This window comes from Ostrinia furnacalis, unplaced genomic scaffold (assembly GCF_004193835.3).
Source record: "Ostrinia furnacalis isolate ACB-3 unplaced genomic scaffold, ASM419383v2 OfSCF1231, whole genome shotgun sequence".
In the NCBI taxonomy this organism is placed as follows: Eukaryota; Metazoa; Arthropoda; class Insecta; order Lepidoptera; family Crambidae; genus Ostrinia; species Ostrinia furnacalis.
In genome coordinates, this window is record NW_021131470.1 from 7,720 (window position 1) to 19,787 (window position 12,068).

The 12,068-nt window shown below is 40.2% G+C and overlaps 1 protein-coding gene across 1 annotated transcript; it reads left to right on the plus strand.

Annotated features, from left to right (window-relative positions):
* Positions 1–2,916: 2,916 nt before the first annotated feature.
* On the plus strand, positions 2,917–10,164 carry mms4 (Methyl methanesulfonate sensitivity 4). The gene is made up of 9 exons (XM_028303319.1): positions 2,917–2,947; positions 4,070–4,206; positions 4,888–5,061; positions 6,001–6,173; positions 7,217–7,284; positions 8,161–8,266; positions 8,735–8,817; positions 9,249–9,361; positions 9,754–10,164. The coding sequence occupies exons 1-9, from the start codon at positions 2,917–2,919 to the stop codon at positions 9,904–9,906; spliced, it is 1,038 nt and encodes a 345-aa protein (XP_028159120.1). The 3' UTR covers positions 9,907–10,164.
* Positions 10,165–12,068: the final 1,904 nt, after the last annotated feature.

The window sequence follows — 12,068 nt, forward strand, 5'->3', positions numbered from 1 at the left end:
GACAGTGAAAAATGCCGGTATGATATTTGCATTACGTAATTTTTTAGGTGTTGTTTAGTTTGGAAATCAATCGCCTAATGGACTGGGTGAGGTTTCGTGTTGGAGAAAATTTCTTTATGAATTTTCATGGTAGGTAATAAATTTTCATAAAAGCTATGATCAATAGATTTTTGAAATTGATATGATAGCGAAGCATTGCAGTTGCAGGATCTTGAACATCATAAGCATATTCTTGAGTCATTGCGTCAGAAACTGCGCTTCGCGGACTTTTAAGTATTAATGCAATGTGCATGTAGTGCTCTCCCTGTTTGAGTGTCCACGGAAGACCAGCGTCGTGGCATTATCTACTGAGATGCTACGACACCATGCTGAGTGGATACCTTTTCAGTATCATTGTTATTACCTTCTCATTAAATAATAATAAGTATTGTAAGTGTATTGTCGATGATACTGAATAAACATTTTTTCTTTCTTTCTTTCTAGTGTAGTTGACTACTTTTCTGGCTTTTTTGTGCTAAAGCTAATAACCTAGTTTTAGTTAAGTACGTTTATAAATAAAAATAAATTATTGTAACTTGCAGTTACAGCATGGTGAGACCAATGGCGTAATGGAAGGTGCGGCGCATCGTACTATTACTAAACTTATTCTGTGGCATCGTCTAGTCTCGGTGCGAGGGTTCATGGATTCGACACCTTAAAAATAACGATAAAACGCAGGTAGACTATAAATGTAATTGTGAAGCAGAGTGTACCAGTTAAACAATGTGTTATAGCCTAAATCTTAACCAGAGCAAATCCTGGTAGAAAATAAATTTCATCTGTCTGAAACATTAACGAGCTGCGAATTCAACAAAACGTTCAAAAGCGCTGCGGTTCCGGGATGATTTACTCCGCTTTTATGGGAAATCAATAGGCTGGCTCGTGCGTCGAATTGTTTCATTTTGTTACGTTTTTCATTTACGGTCGTTTGTGTAGGTAGGTTACCTATTTGGCTCAATCACTCATGCAGAATTTACTTTCCTTCTTTTACTTTGAAAAAAATTCAAGGCTGGGTTCCTGGGCCTAAGTTACATTCTGTAGAATATTGGGAGATCCACAATAAAATTATTTTGTTAAGTGGAAGTCTTTTGTCGAAGGTTTGCTGTAATAGACTTTTTGAAAACAAACTAACGACAAAGCGATTGCCTTTACTAGAGAACTATAATTTATGAAATTCGAAGGTTTACCGCAAAGCAAAAGCTGCGAACTTTTGCCGCAATTTTGTTTGACAAAAGACAAAAGTGATGATTCGGTCCAACAAATTATATTGTTGATATCTTTGTGTCGTATACGTAAGCGTTGCATTATCGAATATTTGGGTGGACTTCATCTTAAATCTGTCAAAGTCATTGTCAATGTCATTGTCACTTCCGCCATTCTTGACAGATGTTGTTGGACCAGTGTTGCCAGAAGGTTACTTTTGTAACCTTTTAGGTTACTTTTGAACTGCTGTGGTTACTTTTAGGTTACACTAATGACAAGGTTACTTTTAGGTGATTTTTCAGAAATTGTAGAATTAACTTTACAGGTTATTCAGTAAAAAATATTAATAGTGACAATTTAAAAATAATGTCATAGAGTGCATTTAAACTTGAATTTGATTTATTATTTGTTAAAAAAAATGAGTTTTAGCGAATAATTTTTGATAATAAAACGCAAATCCATGAAACGTTTATACGACTGGTCACTTTTCGAATTTAGATGATCAATTGTATTCATTTTCCATCCATGAACAACCTTACACAATCATCGCNAAAAGGTTACTTTTTTTTATATTTCTGGTAATTTCTGACTAGACCCGACTGGCAACACTGTGTTGGACCGGCCGGCGTTGTTTGTTTTGTTTTCCTAAATGCAACATTTTCGAAATATTAAAGTCAGTAGTTTTTATAATTGCATATTGTAAGCCATAAATTAGATTAAATAAGTTGTTCTCCTCGGTGTTTAATTCTATTAAAGTAGTTAATAATGGCAAAGAAAGTTCATCACATGGATTTGACCCAAGACGATTCTATTCCACTTGGTAAGTTGAATTTTAGATAGAGTAGAAGTTAGGTAGTTACCTAATAAATACTTTATTACATTTATTTCCGACGACAAGCCCTGGCCTCCAGCTCAGGTCATTCAGTCATAAAATTTACATGTTTTACTTGCAACTAAAGACTGTTTACCATCCTTCAGATTATATCCAGACTCTAAATCAAAATTAAATATACTTACGAGCAAAAGTATGGAATCACCCCTTGTCTTTTTCTGAGTGATATTAAGATCTATGGTATCAATTTAAAGTTTATAATATTACCTTTAAAATGGTACCACTTTTATTATCATCTATTAGTCATTTAGTTCTTATGATCGCTCAAAACAAATAGGGTGATTCCATATTTTTGCTCGCGAGTGTAGATCTTAAATAATAAATAAATATCCTTGGACATTTTTACACTGCGCCGCTAGCCCCAAACTAAGCAAAGCTTGTACTATGGGTACTAGACAACGGATACAAACATACTTAAATACTTTTTTTTTTTAAATACATACATATCATACATAGAAAACACCCAGACCCGTCACAGAAATTAAAATTCATCATTTCAATTTCTGCCCGGCCGGGAATCGAACCCGGGACCTCTCGGCATAGTAGTCCGTTCTGAACCACTACACCAAACGGCCGACTTAGAATAGATACTGCTGTACTTTATAAGTTAAATGGGTGAGTTTATCCATATGTCTGGAGTCTTTATTTAATCTATCTTACCTTTTTGGTACAGATGACGATGAAGGCCTAACTGCTGTAAACATGCCCGGCACATCTAGAGCCCAGAAAACCAGGGACAGGGGAAAGAGAAGGAGTATTGGTAAGTTAACCCATCAAACCTCATGCGGTTGCATCATCACCAGTGGGCTGAGTGTGAGTTTACATTGATTAAAAAATATATGAAAATTTTAGTTTTTGAAAGTTTCCCGCCAGGGGCTCTGTACAATCTGTCATTTTTTTTTTTTTTTATCCACAACGAGGAAGCTCTTGGCCTGTATCTCACCTGATGGTAAGTGACGATCAGGCCGAAGGTGGAAGCGAGCTTCACCCGGAATCCTCAACCACGGAGGAACTGGCTATCTTACCTCTAACTGCCGGAACACAATAATGCTGTTAACATTGTTGTTATGGCGACAGACTTAGGTAAGATGGTGGTAGCTAGCCAGGCGGACTTAGAACGATCCCTACCACCAACCAAACCGAACAGAATTGAGGATTCCGGGTGAAGCTCGCTTCCACCCGGAATCCTCAACCACGGAGGAACTGGCTATCTTACCTCTAACTGCCGGAACACAATAATGCTGTTAACATTGTTGTTATGGCGACAGACTTAGGTAAGATGGTGGTAGCTAGCCAGGCGGACTTAGAACAAACCCTACCACCAACCAAACCGAACAGAAAAATCTGCCCCCACTGGGAATCGAACCCGGGACCTCTGCGTCTGAAGCAGGTGGTCTTACCACTAGACCACAGAGGCGGTCATACATTTAATGTCATTTTTTGACGCGCTCACTAGTGAGTGAAAAAACTCACGTAGCCCTCTGGTCATTTTTAGTTCCCACTGCAGGATCACGACATTTTAATTTACCAGAGGTAAATGGAGAATTTGGCCTACACCCCCCACACTGGCCAGATGGGTTGGGGAGGCATATTACCATGAAACAATTTTATCTATTGTGACTCGATTCACGGGGCTTGAGGGTGAGGGTTAAAATGGCTCAGAAGAATTGGAAGGGGTTTTGTTGTTGTTGAACTGTATAATTAGGTAAGTAGTCTCTTCTTCATGATGATGGTGATGATGAACTAAAGCCCGGTCTGTGAGCACGTAGAATTTTTTCCAATGACCCCAAGCTACTGTGCGACGGGTGCCCGCAGTGAGTGTGCGAACGCGACAGCAACATAATTACGCGCGAGCGATAAGGATGGGTAGCTTGGGGTCATTGGACAAAATTCTACATGGTCACAGACTATAGCTAATAACACTTTTTGGTGTAGGGAGTTCGGAAAATACTGAGAATAAGAAGACAAAAGTCAGTAAGCAGTCTTTGAAAGAAAAGCAAGCAGCAGAAAAGTTAGCAAAGAAAGCTGCAAACGAAATGAACAAGATTTACAAGCCTGGAGAGTGTATGAAGGTATTTTATTGTTACCCAAGACCTTATCTTTCCTTATTTGATATTATGTGAATTAGCTATAAGTAATTCCTTAATATTTATGTCAGCTCAGCGTACAAGTAATTGTTTTTTTTTTATACCAATGTTAGTACAGTAGAATCCCGATTATCCGGATCAATTAAAACCAAGGGTGTTCTGGATAATCGAAAATCCGGATAATCGATTTCAAAGTAAAATCAAACAATAATTAACTTTTTACAATAGAAAGGGTGTTCAATACATCATTTTAGAGTCTATAAATCTAAATTTTAGCCCATTGGTTATCCATTTCTTTTAACAATGAACTAAAAAGACGTCCGTGCCATGTTACGGTGGCGGCGCCTTCCGTTTTTATGGGTCCAGATCCTAAATCGGTAATTAGAAACCGTGAAGAATGAGTTTGGATAATCGGATATCCGGATAATCGAAGTCCGGATAGTCGAGATTCTACTGTATAGAAGGAAATCAAGCCTAAATATAAAAGATTTCTGTCAGTTTTTCAGAGCTTGTTGCACCTGAACTCTTGACCTAGTTTTGACAAATTTTAGTATAGGCAAGATCTAGTAAGGAATACATCATTGCAAAATTCTGCAATATGTCAGCTCAGAAAAACAATAATTGACATTTTCTGAGCTTAATTATTGATTCTTTATTGATTTTTAGCATATGAACATAGAGATCCACCCAACCCTCGCTGCCGAATGGTACATGGCTAACGTCCAGACCGAAGCAGCAGCGGCGGGCGCGCGTATCGTCCCTGCCCCAGACCTATTCCATCCTGGACTTGTGGTGTGGACGCGGACTGTGCCTCCGACACTGTGCGACACAGGGGGAAATGTGAGTAAAGTCCGGTCGCCCAGCAGATAGAATTTCGTCCAATGACCCCAAGCTACCCATTCTTATCGCTCGCGCGTAATTAATTATATTGCTGTCGCGACTGTGCGACGGGCGGCCGCAGTGAGTGTGCGAGCGCGAGACGAAATTCTATCTGTCCGGCGACCGGACTTTAGCTGTGGTATCGTCGACAAAAAGGGGCGAACGTTTTTTTTATAGTATTATTCAGGAGAGCAAAAAGGAACATAGTGCCTGAAGAATGGAGCATTCTGTATACTTAACAAAATTTTTCATCATTTGTATGATGTTCGCCCCTTTGCGGCGTAGGCGACGTACTGGATCTAGTCTCTACGGTACATGACCAGTAGAGATGGAAGCAGCGGGCGCGCGTATCGTTCCCGCGCCAGACCTATTCCATCCCGGGCTTGTGGTGTGGACGCGGACTGTGCCTCCGACGCTGTGCGACACAGGGGGAAATGTAAGGAGTTTGTGATATTATTACTACTATATCAGCAGTTAAATATTTGATTCTTTGCAGACATTTTGACCTTAGTCTGATGATGTGGCAAACTTTTTTGACCATTTTTTGTTTTAAACTTAACTTTTTCCGTAATCACATACAAGACCAGTGTTTCGTCTTTTTTAATGCACAGCAATGTTGGTTTTTTTTGGAATCCCTTTTTGGCCAGTTCATCTGCAGTCTGGCACTAGAGTGAGTTGCTGTGCCCATTGCAGATAATTCTCTCTGGTGTTAAATGATCGGCCCGCCATTCACGGACACTCAATTGAAATATACCAAATGAAATGTGGATTAACACTCAATAATTTACAACTACTTTGATTTCTGTAGGAAATATTTCGCCGAATCCGGGATTTACTCAATGACCTTTAGAAAGAAAAATAATTTAAAGAGCCTTTTAAAAAAATAGTTCTCTTTTTCAGTTAGCGCTATCATCCAACAAGGAGGCGTGCGCGCGCGCGCTTTACGTCATCACAGCGGACGACATACACGAGCACGTGTCGGGGAAGACGCTCTCGCGACACGTCGGACAGCTGAGGGAGATGGTGGACAGGGAACTGACGCTGGTCGTGTTCGGGGCTAAGGACTTCTTCAAGTGAGTAGGCGGATCCAGTGTCTAAGTAGCTCAGATGGAAGAGCAGTGGCCCGCCCGAGTTTGTGGGTTCGTTTCCGCCTTAGGCGCTTATTTATAAGTAGCTTTCCGCCCGCGTGGAGTTTTTCGGTTTTTTATATAACCTATGACACTCAGCAATAATGTGACTTTCTATTGGTGAAAGAATTTTTAAAATCGATTCAGTAGATCCCGAGATTACCCCTAACAATTTAACAAATATACAAACACACAAACTTTACCTCTTTATATAGCCTGACCAGGAACATAAAAACCCTGGCATAGAGGCGCTTCAATTGCATTTGATAGTGCAACACTGAGTACAGTCGTACATGTGTTAAATTAATAGGCTAAATTTATGTATCAGGATTCAGGATTACGGGCTAATTTGATATTTTCATAAACTAACGAAAAATATTATTAAAGGTAACCTGGTTTAAATAAATTAAATGAAACCATCAATCGAGCTAGTAGGATTTATTTTATTATTCATCAATAATCAAATTCAGAACTTGAATATTCAACTGCAATGTCTGCTCATGAACGCTTCAAACTCGGTACTTCTTTCCCAATTCCATAAAATTCAACCGCCTGGCTAGCTACCACCATCTTACCTAAGTCTGTCGCCATAACAACAATGTTAAAAGCATTGTTGTGTTCCGGCAGTTAGAGATAAGATAGCCAGTTCCTCCGTGGTTGAGGATTCCGGGTGAAGCTCGCTTCCACCTTCGGCCTGATCGTCACTTACCATCAGGTGAGATACAGGCCAAGAGCTTCCTCGTTGTGGAAAAAAAAAAAAAAAAAAAAAAAAAAGAAATTAGTACCATTAGTTTTCCGCAACATGGCGAGGGTTTCTATGTTCCTGGTCAGGCTATAATATTAGTATAGATTGAGTAGACGGATTGATCAAAGTTTTAATAAACTCCTTCTATTTCAATTAATTTCTAGCGAGTAGATTAAAAGAGTTAACTTTTCCCTGGCTTATACTGGCAGCACAAGTAAAAATAAAAATATGTTCTTCATTTCAGAAAATCGGGACGCCAAACTGTAAATAGCAGGAAAATGACTGAACTGGAATTAGAAATGGCCATAACAGGTTAGCTTGTCACAATTTAATTTTACACAAATTTTCTAAGGTACATCAAATAATGTCCAAGGGTTTATAATTTATTGTACTCGTGATATACACTCGACATCAAATAAATCGACCCTCCCGCGACAAGCACTTTCAAACGTATGCATCCCCACTTCCCACCAATATTGGCACCATTTAAAAGCCTAGTTCTAAACTTCATTTCATTAAAGGAAAGGTTTTTACCCCAAAATTGTGTCTGTAGAAGAATCCAGTCACTTCTTCAAAAAATAGGTAGTTACGCTTGATCCAACTTTTATGGCTATAAAACTGTTAAGTTGGGATTAATCGCTATCCATCTGTTAAAGACGAAATATGTGCTCATTATTTGGTTTTATCACCATAAAAATTGGTATAATTGATCCCAGAGGTGAGCCCAAAGTGAGGTCTTTTTTCAAGTCACATTTATGGTATATGTTAATCATTTATTAAGAAACTAGCTGACCTGGCGAACTCTGTTCCGCCTTAAAGGCAATAAATAAGCCATCGCAATTTTTACTTATTTGCTCACCGTTTAGACCTACCCTGGACTACGACAAACATTTTAAAACCAAAATCAGCTCAATCGACCCAGCCGTTCTCGAGTTTTAATCAGACTAACGAACAGCAATTCATTTTTATTTATATAGATAGATAGAAGATGAAATGTGTTTTTCTTTAAGGATATTTATTGGGCTTTCATTCAAATAATAACACCAATATTGTTGGGGTACCATGATTGTGTCAGAAGAAAATCTTTAAAGTTCGCGTCGCGGGAAGGTCGATTTATTTGATGACTAGTGTATAAATTTAGGTTTGGATTGTCAATACAATTTTATAATGCTTACTTTTTCCTTGCAGATTTGTTGGTAACCGCGAGCTGCGATACGGTGATGGTGGAAACGCCGAGTGAACTTGCGCTGCTGATTGTTCAGTTCACGAAGGCCATCGCCGAGGCGCCGCACAAGTGAGTTGTCCATGTTACGGGACCCTTCCCACCTCTTGTTCCCACCGCTGCAACTCCTGTGTAGCCAGGATCTACAGCTAGACTGCCAAAAGTAGTGCGCACCCGCTAAAATAATGTTTTGTATGCCTATACAAGTTGTGAATGCTTATAAATACCAAAACGTTTATTTAATTTGTATAGAGAACAATAATGTCTGGACAAACCTCAAGAGGATTTAAGACACTATTTAAATAAAATCAAACATGTAACGGCTAAATATATTAGGTAATAATAAATAAATAAAAAATAATAAAAAAGAACTCAACCAGTGACGGTCAAGTTTGTCCCGGGGGAAAGTTAAACTGTCATTGGACCCGCAACGAAATTAATCAGAAATACATAGGAGGAGCTCATTATCCATAGTAAAACCTTTGCATTAGTGTGACATGACATGACGAACTACAGTTTAGCAATTTAATTTACTTTCAGGAACGCTAAGAAGTCGTGGGACGAACAGGCAGAGTTCTACATGAGAGGCGACAAGAAAAACAGCGTCACTGTGGACAAAGATGGTGGGTAATTCGATACCGACGGTTGTTTTCCTAATCTCGAAATTATGAAACCGGAAGAATTATTTATTTTTGAAAAACTTTTCTGAGGGAGGACGAAACGTCCTCACTAGAGAGCGCGTTAAAAAATATATGAAAATTTTAGTTCTTTAAGGTTCCGCTAAGGGCGTATACAATCCGTCATACATTTCATGTCATTTTTTTACGCGCTCCCTACTCACACTAGTGACGACGTTAGATGTAAACTCACACTAAGCCCTCCTTTCTAATTTTTTCATCAAATAGACTAAATAATTAAATTAGAGAGACTTAGGATGCGCGCCGCGATAATCTTTTATTGCACTATTTTATCGATTTCATGCGATAAGTTCATACGTTTGTCGCTTAAAATCATCGATAAGATTTTTTACCTTGACGATGATGAAATGTTTCAGGTAACGGCTTAGCGCGGTTATGGCAACAGATCATAGCAGTGCTGCCAAACTCGAGCTTGGAGACCTCCCGGTCACTGTGTGAGGAGTTTAAGTCGCCTCTCGCTCTTTATGAGGTAAGCGAAGGGAAAAAATAAACCCTGAACTTATGTTTGGCTCAATAAACTCCATTATTGCATTGGAAATAATTGGTTTTCAAGCTATTTAAATTTTATGCAAGTGTTATACATTGCGAAGTCATAAAATATGCCATTTTTGTGTTTATTAATGAGATGTGTACAACCCAATACAGCTAACTGCGCACCTCGCTGGAATGTGACTTTCCCTCGCACTCACTCGTCACTCACTCGTTTGCCCCGTCCGAACCAACTAGAGCGTCTATGTGACGTCACAGCAGCTAGGTACGCAGTAATTCACCTTCCAAAACCTAGATAATCGATTTACCTGTGTTTCAGACTTCTGCATGCATCGAAATCGTTTAAACATGTTAGATATTTTTGTTTTCCAGGCCTTCCTCTCATCTGGCGTGACCCCCGTGGCGGACGTGAGTGTGTCCCGCGCGGGGGCCCCGGGGGCGCGCGGGCGCCGCGTGGGCCCCGAGATGGCGGCTAAACTACACGCCTTGCTCACGCAAGAAGATGGCAACACGCTTGTAGGTTAGCACTGGCAACACAGTGACGGCCTGTGGCCGAAAACGATGAAAGGGAGATGTCAAAAATTATTGTTAATTTATTTTTGCTATCGACAGTGCTTATGCGACAGCGCACATTGGGCGACAAATAACGCGCGCATGCGTTTTTTGGCTGCGTCTCTCGCCGCGTTTTGTCGCCCAATGGGCGCTGTCGCTAAGTATAGTTCCAAAATACTGAACTGTCCTGTCCATGACATACACAGTGGGGCGCCACCGTCAATACCGGATCGCTGGTTCCGATTTTTGCCATGTTGGAAACCATATAGTTGAACGATGGTAGCGCCCCCTGTCATTGAGTTTGGTGGGACAGTTCAGCGTGGGTCATCTATATACAGCCTTGGCCAAAAGTATTGAGCACCCCCTAAATACTGCTTATACATGATAACTATAAAAGATACTAAAAGATATTTGATNCGTCTGAAGGCCAGCGGCCGACTGCCGCCCGCACCCCGCGAAGGCCCCCTCAACAGCAAAACGTTCGGAATTTATCAAAAGTAAAATTTATGAATTAAAGTAATGTTCGATTGAAAAACGCAACGTGTCATTTAAAGATTAAAGAATTCCTAATCTATTCGTGCAAAAATCTTTTAAATTAACATAGCCGTTTCGGAGGAGTAGGGAATTTAAGTAAAAAATCGATGTCCCGTTTTTTTTTTTTAATCCAAAACAAAGAAACTTAGCGAAAATTCAAACGTCACAAATGTAGTCCTTGAACTGTTGTATAACATATATTTTTTTCAACTATTTCTGTCCAGCAGTAAAAGAGGAGTAGGCTTTACAAAATGACCATTTGACGCGGATTGAGGACTCTAATCGCCTTAAATGAATATTTTAATGTAATGTAAAATGTAATGAATAATTTTATAATAACTGACATTGCAAATAATAATCCAATTAATAATTATGTTTTTGACAATTTATATTGTACGTCCGAAATGGATAAATTGTGTACTTTAGCATTATGTGCCTTTTATGTAACACCACTGTATCAACACAATTAACAATAAATGCTTATCTTATCTTATCTTATCTTAACACTGGGTCGCACCACCTTACTTTCACTTTAACAAAAGTCTAGTTTGTCTAAATTAAATTTAAAGCTGGTGCAACTTTCATACTATTTTATTTCCTACTTTCTAGGCCTTCATTTCTTCTGGCGTGACCCCCGTGGCGGACGTGTGTGTGTCCCGCGCGGGGGCCCGGGGGGTGCGCGGGCGCCGCGTGGGCCCCGAGATGGCGGCTAAATTACATGCCTTGCTCACGCAAGAAGATGGCAACACGCTTGTAGGTTAGCTCTGGCAACACTGACGGCCAGTGGCCGAAATCGATGAAAGGGAGATGTCAAAAATTATCGTCTAGATGACCCACGCTGAATTGTCCCACCAAACTCAACAATGACAGGGGGGCGCTACCATCGTTCAACTATATGGTTTCCAACATGGCAAACGGCGCGCCACTGTCAATGTCATGCATAGGACAGTTCAGTATTTTGGAACTATAATTATTTTTGCTATCGACAGTAATAAGCAACAGCGCACATTGGGCGACAAAAGACGCGCGCATACGTTTTGTGGCCGCGTCTGTCGCCGCGTTTTGTCGCCCAATGGGCGCTGTCGCTAAGTATAGTTCCAAAATACTGAACTGTCCTGTCCATGACATTGACAGTGGGGCGCCACCGTCAATACCGGATCGCTGGTTCCGATTTTTGCCATGTTGGAAACCTTATAGTTGAACGATGGTAGCGCCCCCCTGTCATTGAGTTTGGTGGGACAGTTCAGCGTGGGTCATCTATATATGTATGCGCTCACGAGTGGCTTTTTGTCACCGCGACAGTATGGCGATTATCACACTGCACCGCGCTCCGCCGCGGTACGCGGGACTAAGATGTTTTTATAGTATATCATTGACGCGGGACGACACATTTAATCATTATATGCAAGTTGCACCTACCTCAGTTTGTATAGAAAACACGCGCGGCACAACACACTGACAACGCGTTTGCGCGCGGGATTCGTTATATTATATCGCCACGCGGACCGTGGCGGAGCGTGGTGCGATGTGATAATCGCCTATATCTTTCTCTTTTAATTTTATAAAGAGAAGTGAGACCTTGTAGTACTTATTCTTATGTA